General features: G+C 40.1%; 2 protein-coding genes across 3 annotated transcripts in view; one reads left to right on the forward strand and one right to left on the reverse strand.

The window, feature by feature from the left end:
* The first annotated feature begins 6,349 nt into the window (after positions 1 to 6,349).
* On the forward strand, positions 6,350 to 11,018 carry LOC140564135 (L-threonine 3-dehydrogenase, mitochondrial-like). 2 transcript variants are annotated; one of them, XM_072689282.1, is made up of 9 exons: positions 6,350 to 6,575; positions 7,756 to 7,947; positions 8,190 to 8,232; positions 8,460 to 8,530; positions 8,646 to 8,795; positions 8,888 to 9,060; positions 9,223 to 9,313; positions 9,407 to 9,676; positions 9,819 to 11,018. In XM_072689282.1, exons 2-9 carry the CDS (start codon positions 7,764 to 7,766, stop codon positions 9,956 to 9,958), a joined length of 1,122 nt encoding a protein of 373 aa, XP_072545383.1. In that variant the 5' UTR covers positions 6,350 to 6,575; positions 7,756 to 7,763; the 3' UTR covers positions 9,959 to 11,018. The 2 variants fall into 2 exon arrangements, with proteins under 2 accessions (XP_072545383.1, XP_072545382.1); XM_072689281.1 differs by having other exon boundaries at positions 9,407 to 9,903.
* Positions 10,939 to 14,485, reverse strand: part of c10h8orf74 (chromosome 10 C8orf74 homolog) — a 4,908-nt gene continuing 1,361 nt past the window's right edge. Inside the window, exons 3-4 of the mRNA XM_072689283.1 lie at positions 13,364 to 13,761; positions 10,939 to 11,488 (exon numbers count right to left, since the gene is read on the reverse strand). Coding sequence (XP_072545384.1) covers positions 11,276 to 11,488; positions 13,364 to 13,761 — 611 coding nt within the window. The 3' untranslated portion in view covers positions 10,939 to 11,275. The remainder of the gene's footprint in view (positions 11,489 to 13,363; positions 13,762 to 14,485) is intronic.

The raw sequence follows: 14,485 nt of genomic DNA on the forward strand, positions 1-14,485 counted from the left end.
TGGGCATAGGTGAGTGGGTTTATACATATGTTTATACTGAGACCTAGTTGGGCTTCTCAACCCTGACAGGGCCAATGTTTAATCCCTCTTGGTCCCGTCAGTTACCCTGGTGGCCATCCATATGTGGGGAAAATTCGGGACCTGAGAGCAAAACGTTCTGGTTCCTTGTTGGGTTACCCATATAGACCCACTTGGACATGTTAGCTGACATGTCATGGCTCTGTAGGTTTGCTTTAATTTGTCGCTTGAACCCACCATTCCACACAGAGACCAACTGATTAAGCAAGTGGAATAAGTTGTTTGCCACACCAGACACCCCTGTTCTAAAGATATGCAGCTATCCTATATACTGTAAGCATAACAGACTCAAATGTCTTGTGTAACTTGGTTAGTTGGTTCAACTGGTCACCTCATATAATCCAGGTCTAACAGATCATTTAATGATTAAGATTCATGACCTGAGGTCCTACACTGGCCGACTTTGAGGTCAGCGGCCTTCATTTTACCATTTAAGCTTTATGCAGACTTCATCATGCAGACTGCAGGTCTTGGTGTGACAGAAATGCATGAAATGTAGTAAAAATTGCCACTTTCATATGCCACTGTCATTTGATATAAGGTGGAAATCTAATCATCTGGCTGGGGATGATCATCATTTTGTGCCTCATAAAAACAAAAATCTGCCAAAAACAAAATTAATAAATTTTTAGGGCCTCTGTCAGTTGCAGGCCCTTAGAATCATCCTAACCGCCCCCCTCATATGGCCCCTATATGTGAAAAAGTTAGGACACTCCATGAAAACCTTTGCCTTTCACTGGAACAATATTAAGAAATGGAGGTAAAATAACTAAACCATACTAAACCAACTATAACATGTGTAACATTAACATTAATTATATGTGTAATTAATAAAAAAGCCAATCCACTATCCACTAAATAATTTACAAGTGCAACAACTGCCAACATGGCCAAGTCAGGCCGTCCTAACATGGCCAAGTTCAGTCCAACAGCAGACCATAAAACAATCAACAATGCTAAAATGTCCTCATGGGATCTACAGCTCTTGTCACAGTTGAAGTCATCAAAAAGAGACCACACACATTTGATTTTCATAGGAGGTGTGCAAGGAGGAAACCCTTGCTGTCATAAGAACACAATAGAACATCTAGACCATGACCAGGACATCTGTAACAATGTGCTTTGAACAAATGAATTCAAAGTTGAATTATTTGACCCAGTAACAGAGCACATCCTTAGTGGAAACCAGACGCAGCATTTGAGCACCAGAAGCCATATCAACCCATGGAAAAGGTGGAAAGGTCTCGGTTTGGGGCTGTTTGTCTGCAGTAGGGCATGGAGAGATATCCAACATTGAATCCACTAGGAATTATGTATTGTATCAGAGGGCATTTGAGGAAAATATGAGTGCATCTGTCTAAAAACTAAAGCTCAAATGTCACACAGCTGAAAGAATTCTGCATGGAGGAGTGGGGAATTTTTTCTCCCAGTTGATGTCAGAGACTGGTAGATCATTATTGGAAACATCAAACTAAAATTATTTCAGCCAAGAGGGGAAAGATCAGCAGCTATTAGGGCATAGAGTGTCCTAACGTGTTAATTAAATATTTTATTTTATGAATAATTTAAAAATGTCTTCAGTTTTATCAGTTTGGTTTTCCCCTCATCAAATCAAATGTCAATATTTTAAATATATTAAAAAGGACTAAGGTTTTCATGGGGTGTCCTAACATTTTCACATGACTATATTTGGTTCATGTAGAAATAGCAAACTCTCCATACGAAAATGTATCCCATCCCCAGTTCTGCCCTCTTGCAGTGTTTAATGACTCTACCCTGAGTCACTTTAACTGGGAACACTGGCGGTTATCATTAACAATGCTTGATAACATTATTCACATGTAATTATTAAAAAGTATTGGTTTATTACATACTGGTGATGTCCATATCTGTTGAGATCAACAAATAGCGATTTATATTATGACACTTTTGCTCTGTAAAAATATTTGAACCATTAAAATTCATTACTAAATAAACAGATTATTTTGTATCTAATCATCTTCATTCCATGTTTCATTTCCAGATGAATGAGTGTTCCAGGCAGTGCTGCAGTCTGCACAGTCCTATCTCTGAAAACCCTAAATCCACAGCAGTTGCTTTCACTGCATATGGCGATTGCCAGGATTAGTACAGTACAATCATAACCCTCTGTCACAAAACATTGCAAAAGCCTCCGTTTTCTGCATAATCCCACAGGACACACAGTGCCTAAATCCTGACACAGACACAGCAAAGCAAGATGTACACTGAGGGCCAATTAGCTCTTTGCTAATTAACAATTTCTGTGCTAGCGAGGAATATAAGGCATCACTACTACTCCCACAGTACTCTGGAATATACACCTTACCATTTAATCCAAATAGTACCCTGAAGTGTTATAAAAGAACAAATGAAATGATATCAGTTAATCAATTCATCTTTCTGTTTAAATTACACAAGACATTTTCAGTGAACATTAATATTTCAGAGAGGGGTCAGTCAGTATGCCAGTAGAAGCTTGTTTACAGGAAGGTCCTGTGAAAAGTCTTGTGAAAAGGTTTGGCACCTTCAGCCAAATCGCACACTTTGCTGAGTATGTTGAATTGAAAAGTAGTAAATACAGTCTCTGTAGCTAATCTAACAGTTTTGTAGCAAATCTAACAGAGTTTAAATAAACTCCAAACTAAAACTGCTTCTCTTCCCTCCCTTTGTGACAAAAACTTGCAGTTCACCACTGCCCCGGCACCTCCTTCTAGTTCAACTTATGCTCGTATCAGACACCAATACAAAATGGTGGAATCCCAAAGTAATGCACTATATAGGGAATAGAGGACAATTTCCGACACAGTTCTGGTCTTCTGGATGTAGTCTTGACCTCCACAGTTCCCCTGAACCATCATACCGCACTGTAGAACCTACATACTGAAAATACTTCTTCTTATAGCCTTCTCTGGCCTTGTGGTCATTGATTACTATTGTCTTCAGATCTTTAGACTAGATCTTAATCTTAACTAGTTTTAGTACAAGTAGTGTACACCTTGCATTAACATGCGTCTCAAGTGATCTGATCACAAATGATAGCCAAAAGGCATAGCAGTCTGTCCATACCTGGTATTTTAAATACGTCAGCTGTGACTGCTTGTGATCGACTCCCATCATTTCCACTGGTTGGGACAGTGACGCAGTTGATACGGGCAGTGCCTTGCTGTCAGGGCATTCACACTACAAGAATAATGTGGTCAAATAGCGTCTCTGACCACCTCTGAAGATACACTTTGTACCAGCCACTTACGATCAGACCCCCCGGGGCGCATGTTAATGCCAGGTGTGAACAGGGCCATAGACTTTATACAGCTTGGAAATCTGATTCAGCTGACAGTTCAAAGACCTTGTAAAAATCTTTAAGGTTGTTCACATTTTTGCACAAGCCACACTTATGATTTATTTAATAAAAACAGCATACCTGTATTTATGAAAATATATACAACACCTCCACCCCTATATTTGTTTGGCTCAATATTTGTAGAAATATTGAACAAATTTTAAATATTTTATACAGATGATGAAAAGCATGTCCTACTTGAATCTGTATATCGACATAAAACTTCTGGGTTGCATTTTACCCTGCACCAGGTTCTGCCAACAGTCTTAAATGACCTTTTAGACACACAATGTGAGCAGCGGGAAGAACACCGATCTCACAGACAGTCTGTCTCCTCCTATCAGAGGCAATTATGGAACATTGTGAAGGAAGTCTCCTCCTGACCATCTGACTTGGAATCCAAGTCTGAGATTGAAAAACGCACTCAGTGCCAAAGCGTGTATGTGTGTGTATGTGTTTGGCAGAGTAAATGTGTGTGCGTTTATATGTGTGTGTGTGTGTGCATGTGCATTTCCTTGCTTTTTCTTCTTCTTCTCAAGTGCATGCAATTTTTATGAAAGCAAATGCAGTAGCAGTAATCTTCCCCAGGGCAAAGAGGGTAAATTCTGCATGAGTGTGGGTGAATAATGTAAGGGAGATAATTGCAGGCAGATCCCAGGAGATGAAGATTGCTTTCATGTGCCTGTAACCAGAGCAGACATGCAATAATATAGTCATATGTCTCCTGCATCCCAGCAGTATTTTAATGCACAACTGTGAGTTAAGTGTACATACAAGATGTCCTTAATGTCTGCTTGCATACTTCATTTCCGATTATGCCAGGAAATTAGGAAAACAGCAGTGAAATAATTGATGCAGCTAAAGTATAGCTCACAATTACGCATAATTGGACATTTTTACTCAAACTGAAACATTTACTAAACAAAGATATTAACATAATAGCTGGTGTTTCAGAAACTACTGTTTGTAGTACGCTCTTTAGAGCCTGCCATATTAAGATGACCAACTACATTGAATTCTATGCAAGTGAATGCAAGTGTATTTTCTGGTCCACTTTAACTTCAGAGTTGATTAAATGAACCTAATGTTTATTGATCGAGTTTCTGTGATGAAAGAACTCGCTTACATCATAATGCAATTCATTTGTATGCCAGAGAGCAGTGCTGTACATACACTACATATATTCCAGCCACATCTATTATACTCAACACACGCATGAAATCAAGCATGCAGTCACAAACATGCGCAATCTCCACAGATCATCCAAGTTGCTGACCAGCTCAGTGACTGCCATAAGATAACACCATTTCACAAGTCAGTGAGGCAAATATCTGTTCTGCTAGAGTTGCCCTAGTCAACGATAAATGCTGTCATTGTAAATTGGAAACATGCCCTGCACACCCCACATTATGTAGACTTTGCAAGCTCAGAAAATGAAAAACATAGTGTATAAACATAATTCCTTCTCAGTTGCAACATTCACTTCTGAGTTTAAAGCTGACTGTTGGAATCATGTCGGCACAACAACAGATCGGCGTGAGGTTTATAAAAGGAAGAACTTGAGGCCTGAATAGAGCTCTGACCCATCCCAACTCCTTAGGATGAACTAGAGTACCGATTACGAACCAGGCAAAAACAGTACAAGTGGTTTGATTATGGATTATGGACAGAAAAAAGGTCTTGGCTCCAGTCCTATTTAGTCATGGTGCCTCCTGTGCATTATTTTGATTTTAAGATATAGTGGATGGAAATGACAGCTTCTAGAACTTGCTACTTGTTGTATGTGCTTGTTGACACAGCTGCTGTTCGGTTTTCCTCTGTCTGACGTTTTCTTTAAAAGTGAATACATATAACAGGACAAGCTGTATTTACCCGTGCACATTTAGTCTACTTTAATTCATACAACCGGCCTAAAAATAATAAATTGAATGAAACCATACTGAAAGAAGCTGTATCTACTGAAAGAAGTATTGTATCTAGCTTATTATAGATACTATACCATCTAAAATAAGCTAAATCATAAAATGAATAATGAGCAAATCTATGAAGATGTGTCTGAAATTTTCTTTATCATCACTGTTCAGAACATCCATTCAGCAAGAGGCATTGTGACTGGACCGGGTGTCCTGTGACGCCACCGAGGGGCGGGCCGGAGGAGGTGAAAGTTCTTTAATCCCACCCGTTTCCTAACAAACCCCGCCCCTAAGATACGAGTTCGCAGACCCCGATAAGCAGCATTAAATTTTTATTCACCACAGTTTAGCAGTCTGCAGTTACATTTCATTTCTCAGATGTATTTAAAGCTTTTTTTTACAATATACAATTATGCACTGTAAAGAGAAAAAAATGTTGAGGTTGTTTTCTTAAATATAAATAAATACAGATACAGTAAAATACAAAGCAGGCAGCTACGTTTTTTATGCAGAACAGTTTTGGACAGTCCTGAAAGCATCTTAGCACCAATATAATGAAGAATGCATCACACTGAATACTATATTATAGCACAAACAATGTTTTTATGTTTGATATTTGAATTTTAGTAAATTAACTAATAAATATTAGCAAAACAAACTTAAATAAGTAATTAATTAATTATTCAGTAAATGAAGTAGCTAAATATACAAAGAAAAAATGACCAAACATGTTGCTCAATTTTAAGTAATTTGTATTTGTTTTGTTTTTTTGTGAATAAAATATTCGGCAGATGCAAAAATAAAAATAATTACAGATTTGAAATAGAGGCAAGTTTTGAGCACTGAGATATGGTGAGCTCGATGGTGAGCCAATCACCCAAAGGCGGAGGCGGGACGGGGCGTGGTTTGTCGAAATACGGGTGGGAAACAATGTAGCTACTATTGCCGAGAGCCGCACCTCTGCGCTGTCGTCCAATAGCAGGAGAGCAGACACCGGCGAGTCTTCCGAGCACGCTGGAAGAGTCAGGCATGAATCTGATGCAATACTGATGGAGGAATAGGGTTGTGCTGACATCTACCTACAAGAATCTCCATCCTTAACCTAATTTCCACCCGCTCTCTGATTCTTTTCCAGGCTGAAGGACAATTTTCACACATTTCTTGACCACCTCGCCTTCAATCCTGAAGAACATTCATCTGTGTGGAAATAATAGCAATAAACGGTAGGTAACGTTATAACAGCGGGCTACATAAGCGAGGATGCCTGATTGGTTGGTTTAGTAACGTTAGTAGTTATGTCACATTGATCTGATATAAAGGAATAAAAAACGAGCTACCTTTGGTAAGCTGCCTCGTGAAGTGAAGTCGTATGCTTATAAATAAGAGGTTTAGGAGTTGTGGAGTCGCTGAGTCTTGGTATCATGTATTTAGGCTGAAGGCAGTCTGGCAGTGACAGCTAGGTAGCTTGCTAACCATCTCCTGCCTGATGCCTTGCCTGCAGCGTCGTGATCATCTAGAGCAAGTGTTTCGACCCACCGATCTGGTCATTTCTGTGCTTCTCGATCATTCTGTTGAGTTGTGTAAGTTAGCGAGTTGCTTAATTACTTGTGCTAGAACAGTGGTCACCAGCTCCATTTCTGGAGATTTAGATACCTTCCATCAGATATCACCTCAAACTTCTCAGATTCTCTTTCACCTCAAATCTATCAATGACTTCTGATCCCAATAATTAGTTTAGGTGGGGTTGATAAGAGTAGGTCAGGAGCAGGGTAGCTGACCACTGTACAAGAGTAATGACACCACAAAAAAAAAGGAAGTGCATGAGGCTGTGCTGTGAACCTCATGACCCCTTAGAGTTCATTCTGCTGTTAGATGAACAAAGCAGTCTGGATGTCTGAAAGGCCTCTGAGTAGAAGCCCTGACGTGAGGTAAAATCTCATAGCTGGGGAACCTCCACGTGCTTTAGCTGTAACCCACATTGTCAGGTGTACAGAGCCTAAGCTGAGCTGCAGAAGCTTTTGACAGATTTACTGCTAAGGTAACGTAGAACATACAGATGACAGGCAGCTGACTTTATTAATAAGTGTCCTGAATTCCTTGCCCAGCTACCCATATAGTAGATAACCGTGGCTCAGTTAACATGCTTGTGAACACGTACCACCACTGTGCAGACTGAGTCTCTCCGTGTCTCTGACCTCTTACTGTAAGTTGATTTAATTTAAGCCTTTCTAGACGTCCTTAATACACCTAGTTATTTTTAGGTGATGGAGATATAACCACAAGGTGGCAGCATATGCCAGGGCTACAACCCTGGCATGAGGTATCACCCAAAAAAACAAGAAGGCAGCAAAGGTGCTCTCCATACTTTCCTGACAGTTCCTTTTCATGCCATTCTCTTCATAGAGTGGGAAATGCCCTTCGTCAGAGCTGTGTCTAAGGTCGTACAGCAGGTTCTCCTGGCTCCGGCGTGCAGCTGTGGACCCCTCTTCCTCTCTACACGGAGCATCAGTTTCTCACCACGTCAAGTAACATCTGATGCCAGCTTTCACTCCGTGTCCTTCTCAGAGACTGACCACCCCAGAGTTCTCATCACAGGTGAGAAACCATCACAGTAATGTATTGGGTAGCCTGCTTGCGGTCTGATCGGTCCCTCAGCAGGTATCCTTAGTCCGCACAGTCCTAGTAAACAAATGAAATCTTGAATGCTATGTACACTGACTGCATGATGAGTAACCTTGGTAACTGCATTCGCAAAACCAAAGGGTAGTCTCCATGGCAACCGTTGGCTAATGTCACTGATGACCACTCATATCTGCTTTCTTCTTTCTGTGCTTTAGGGGGTCTGGGGCAGCTGGGTGTGGGGCTTGCCAAACTCCTTAGGTAGGAACCATTTTTTAAGAACCTTGATCACATGCTTGTATGATGTTTGATGGGCTGTTTAAATGCTTTAAATCCAGTGTTGTAGCTGTGGTGATTAAGTCTACTTGAATTAAGCCTGGAGTGGAGGTTTATGTTACATTCCCATGGCATAGATGTAGAATAAGGTTGTATTTTAATGTGATTTTATTGTAAACTTAGAACAATACTCTATATTATCTGTCTTCCAGGAAGCGATTTGGAAAAAACAACGTAATCCTGTCTGACATCAGAAAGCCCCCAGATCATGTTTACCGTAGCGGCAAGTGGCAGTTCTTCTATTTGTTGTTGTTGGTTTTTTTTGCCTTATTTTTCTTCCTTCTTGACGTTGTTATTTACAATTATGTGTTTAACACAGATGTACTTTTGATTTCCAGGTCCATTTATCTATTCTGATATTCTGGACTACAAGAATTTACGAGAAATTGTTGTGAACAATCGTATTACTTGGCTGGTGCACTACAGCGCCCTTTTGAGTGCAGTTGGTGAGGCAAATGTGACCCTTGCTCGCGATGTCAACATCACTGGTGAGACAGAAAGAATTAAAAATGACAGTGTTTTCAGAGTTGAGACTTGGAAAATGGTCATTTCTCATCTTCCTTTATTTTCTCCTGTCAAGGACTGCACAATATCCTCGACATTTCTGCAGAGCATGGGCTTAGGCTCTTTGTTCCAAGCACAATAGGAGCCTTTGGACCAACGTCCCCTCGTAACCCCACGCCAGACCTGTGCATCCAGCGGCCACGAACCATTTATGGGGTCTCCAAGGTCCATGCTGAGCTGATGGGAGAAGTATGCATTAAATTGTGTGGAAACATTTTGTAGTGCAAGCCTTGCTTTCAAGCCTTGAGGACCACAATCCAGTGTCATGTAGGTTTAGGTTCATGTTCATGTTAGATAATTCTTTTTCTTTGCTGTTGCTGTTTTTTTTTTGTTTTTTTTTTTTTTTGCCAGTATTACCACCACAGAAAAGGCCTTGACTTCCGCTGTCTGAGGTATCCAGGCATCATCTCGGCAGACTCTCAGCCTGGCGGAGGAACGACAGGTTAGCCTTCTGTTTTATAACAGCTGTTGACAAGCAGTTTTAGCCTCTTTCTGCTGAAGACCTCCATTTACTCTGAGCCTTTGATCCACCCAGACTATGCTGTCCAGATATTTCACGATGCTGTAAAAACAGGCAAGTTTGTGTGCAACCTGAAGCCTGACACACGCCTTCCTATGATGTTTATTGATGACTGCCTGCGAGCGACACTGGAGGTGATGGAGGCTCCTGCTGAGACACTCAGCATGCGCACTTACAATATCAATGCCATGAGCTTCACTCCTGAGGAGCTGGCCCAGGAGGTGCAGAAACATCTGCCTGATCTGCAGGTCACTTATGAAATTGACCCAGTTAGACAGGCAATCGGTAAGAGCATGTGTGATAATTATGATGATTTCATGCCTAGGGTAAAATGGTGTATTAGTACATGTTCCTGTGCACAACAGTTATTTAAGCTAGTTCATAAACATAATAATAATTATTATTATTATCATTCACTTCCTTATAGCTGACAGTTGGCCCATGAGCTTTGAAGACAGCAATGCCAGAAAAGACTGGGGGTGGAAGCATGAATATGACTTACCAGAGCTTATCCAGACGATGCTCAACTTTATTGGCTCTGACTCAAGAATTGCACATGCTAACTGAAGACCGTCTCTTGAAATGTGCATAGTGATTGCATTTCTATGCATACTCCGGTACGCTGGACATTAAGAAATGTTTGTAGCCTTTTTTTTGTAGTTTACTAGGTGGGTCCAACCAAAGAAAACATACACAGCTGTCAGACTCCCATCTTCCTCTTCTAAGAAGCTGGTCAGTTAGGAAATAATACCACATTTCAGGGCAAGAATGCAGGACAATGCAGTGATCAAATCTCTATGCTTCCAGTTACCACATGATCACTGTATCACAGTAACAAAGTCAAATGACATTAAATGTAGGAAAATGAATGCATACAGGTACTTTAAGCTGTACCCATAGCTGACACGGATGCACAAATGCTATTGGGACACCTGGCATTAGGCAGCCCACACCTAGCATTGAGCTGTGGAGTAGTGGAACTGTATCCTCTGCAATGATGGTGTTCCACCCAGTACTTGTAGGATGATTTGGGGGTATGGTGGGGTGGTAATCATCCAACATCCTGACCTCACTAAGCTCTTGTTCCTAATTGCAACCACATCTTCACAGTAGTGTTTCAAAATCCTTTTTTAATCGTTTTGATTTGGGAAGAAACAGGAAATGAGCAGGTGTCCCAATAGTTTTGTCCATATAGTGCATATTTTTCTAGCAAAATATCCTTCAATACTTGATATTCTACATTACTTGACACGTTGTCATCCGTTTACACTCATATTGACATATCTTCACATGCTATATAGACAGTGTAGTTTTTACGCACTTCTTGAAGACTGGATATTTCTACTAGCAGCAGTGACTGTACTCACTACTGTAATCACACCAGTGTAACTTTTTACTGCTATTTATTTTAACACATGCACTCATGGAAAGCAGTGCTTTCTTGTATGGATCATATCAAGCAAGATTATAATCCAGATTGTGATACGATTATTGAAAAGGCTAGATGTCAGCCTTTCATCTTTATCACAAGCACTTTCCTACAGTTTTGCACAGTTTGTCAATCCCATGGCATTTATTTTTCTGAAACAGAATCAGTTCTTTTAGTTATTAAAGATGGCTTGCAATGTGTTTGACTTTTTATTTCGCTGTTGTCACAAAAAACATGACTAAGTTTATATTGTGTTGGTATCATCAAACTGGTGGTCTTACATTTTGTGTAAGGCAGTTTACCTTAATATTTCAACCTTTTAGCCCACACATGCCCACATATAACAGACCAGAACAAAATATTTGTGTAACAAGTGTTTAAAAAATATATATATATCTCGAAAGTTCAATCTTTAATTAATCAGATTGACAAAAATATTAATGTTCTTGTTGACTTCATTTCTTCTTTTTTTTCATTTTTGTTGAGCTGGATACAGAGAGTTTTTCAGAGAAGCTAGAGGTGTTTGAAGAAAGTCCTGCTCCTTCAAGAGACTTTTGATGCAATCTTAATTCCAACAGCTCCTGTACAATTCTAATTTCCTTCATTAAAATATCCTTCATAATGTCTCCTTGTGACTGCAGAAAGTTGCGTACAATGATTTCCACTGCCTAAAAGGGCACAGTGCAAAAAAAATGGATGAGGATGTTTAATAAAAATGCAATTTCATAAAACACAGTACAACAATCCTGCCATGCATTCTAGATTCATAGATACATATAATTGTTAGTTTATATTCAAGTTAAAATATAGCAAGGTTACATATTTAAACATTTAAATTTAATCATACTTTATGTATACATACATCATAATTTCCTTTTGTAACTTATACCGATAAGCCATAACATTAGCACCACAGGTAAAGTATGGAGGAAAAAAACATTGATTAGCTTTAGCTAAAGTGGCATCTGTCAAGGGCAGAGATTTATGAGGCAGCAAGTGAGCGCTTAGTTCTTGAAGGTGTTAAAAGCAGGAAAAATGGTTAAGCAGGGGGTTAAGGACCTGAGTGACTTTGACAAGGGCCAAATTGTGTCAGGTCTTTTATGCAGTGGTCAGTACCTACCAAAAGTAGTCCAAGAAAGGACAACTTGGGAACCGGTGACAGTGTCATGGGCTCCTTAGGCTCAATAATGCGATCCATGGAGGCCTCACCTCACAACTTACAGGACTTAAAGGATCTGCTGCTATTGTCTTGGTGCCAGATACCACAGGACACCTTCAGAGGTCTTGTGAGGTCCATGTCTCGAATGATCTCGAAAGGAGGGTTATTCGGACCTATTCGAGAGTAGGCAGGCAGCGCTAATGTTATGGCTGATTGATGTATTAACCTATTTGATCATTTCAGACCTAACTCAGAGCAGTAAACAAATGTAATCACTTAATCCGGTTCATAAGACAAGCACTGATTAAGCTTAGCTCTTTAGGATATTACGGGGGAAACTACTCCATTGCTGATTAGCACAGTGTAAATGCCTAAGGCACATCTTCTCGAATAATCTGATAGTTGGTAGTTGCTATAGAATGGTTTAGACTAACTAATGGAGCTCAGTATTAAGTAAACTTTAGCCAATTGACTTGACTTGTATCTTCTAGCAACATGTAATCACTTCTGCCTGCATCTAAGACATCTGATTTTAACTTAGCTTAGCCATAACAAGGCTCACGCACCTGTGAAACACCTTCAAATCCACTATAATACAAATATTGCAAATGTGCAAATGCACTCCCACACACAGCTTGTCTAATCCCTATAGAGAAGTACTGCCAATAGAATAGGACTCTCTGGAGCAGATAAACATGAACCTATTGGCACTATGCCTAATGCCATTCATTAGAGGGGTATAAAGCCTCCAAGCATTGAGCTATGAAGCAGTGGAATTGTATTCTCTGATATGATGGTGCTCCATTAGTTGGGGGTGAGGTGGGATGGTGATGATCCAGCATCTTGAACTAAATAACACTCATGTTAAGCCTTCCCTGGACAGTAGAGACGGGTACTCCAACAAAAGCAGGATAAACTCTTTTTTAATACCCTTGATTTCAGAAGAAACAATGATTAAGCATGTGTCCCAATACTATTCTTCATTCAGTGTATACAAGTGATACTGCAAATCTGAAGGGAAATTTGACCCATTTCCTAAACCCAAGACATGAATGCATAGGTGTAGAAGGTGGAATAAATAGTATGTTGACAATTACTATCAGCAAAAACAACAAAGAACAATTAGGTAGGCCTTACTGGCTAAGACAGCTATCTATCTTATAATTCTATTTAACTACATTTAACGAAAGTATTTCTGTACTCTATCTCAAGCAGAAATATAACCCAAGGACTCCTACTTTTACTCTTTTGTAATTATTTTGTAAAATCAATATTGTCCACTCAAGTACAGTACTTGTGTACTTTGTCCACCACAGCGTATTAATTTCAGTCCCCACCATGCACAATTTTACACCCTCAGTTGATGAAATGATGAGTACTGTACCTGTCTGTTCAGTCTGTCCTTTAGTGAAAGGTCACTGAGTCTGTCTTGCAGCTTTGCCATTAGCAGTGTCTCTGCCTGCTCTTGGAGTCTATGGATTTCTTCCTTTTTCTTGGCCTCAGCGGCCATTAGTTCCCTCAAAGCCTGCTGCTTCTCCCACACCACCGCATCAGTTCCTTCACAAAGGGGTGGAGGAAGTGGTGGAACATGAATCTCCAGCTGTGAATGCATGTGACTGAGGTTTGTCTCCCCCTTTAAAAAAGCCTGGTAAAGGCGATGATGACGGACATAGTCTTGTGCAATGAAGTCGTGGAGGTCAGCGCGATAAGCTGGAGAGAGTTGAGGCTGATGGTTTGACAGTCTTGCCTGGATCAGGGAAATGCCTTCGGATTTCTCCAGACCTGACACAGGTAAAGATACTCATTTTCCTTTTTTGCACACTGAGATTTTATTGAGATGCATGCCATGATGGGCAGACAGCTAACAACAACCACAAGCAGCTGTTTTTTTTTTAATAACCATATTTGTGAAACATAAATAGTAGCAATTGACAGGTAAAATGAAAAATACACTGCATGTCCAAAGATCTGAAGACACCCGCTCCGTACCAATATGTATTAACAGGGAGTTTGTCTCACTTTGCTGCAGTAAGAGCATCTACTCTACTGGGAGAGCTTAAACTTGATGTTCTAACCCTGCTGTGTGATTTGACTGCATTCAGCCATAAAGTAATGTGTGACGTCAGGTACTGATGCTGGATAAGTAGTTCTGGGTCACGAAATTCATTCCAGCTCATCCCAGAAGTGATTCACTGCTCCAGGCTTTATAACTTCTTGTATATTCATTACCTATACAGATGTTTATAGACCTGAAGGAACGGTATGGAGTTGAGGAATAATATAGTGAGGCCCATGGGTTAGACTTGGGGACGGAGAGCAAGATCCATTCCCAGGCCTAATTTGGTAAACTGTACTGAACTGAACTGAACAAATATAGGATATTGTTTAGATTGGACATACATTATTGGACATGTGACAGGGATGTTAAGGGGTCCAGCTGTGTCTTTATGTGTACGTTAAACAATGGTGGGGGCTGATTTGTATCCCTTATGGATAAGATACTGAC

Source organism: Salminus brasiliensis, chromosome 10, assembly GCF_030463535.1.
Source record: "Salminus brasiliensis chromosome 10, fSalBra1.hap2, whole genome shotgun sequence".
In the NCBI taxonomy this organism is placed as follows: Eukaryota; Metazoa; Chordata; class Actinopteri; order Characiformes; family Bryconidae; genus Salminus; species Salminus brasiliensis.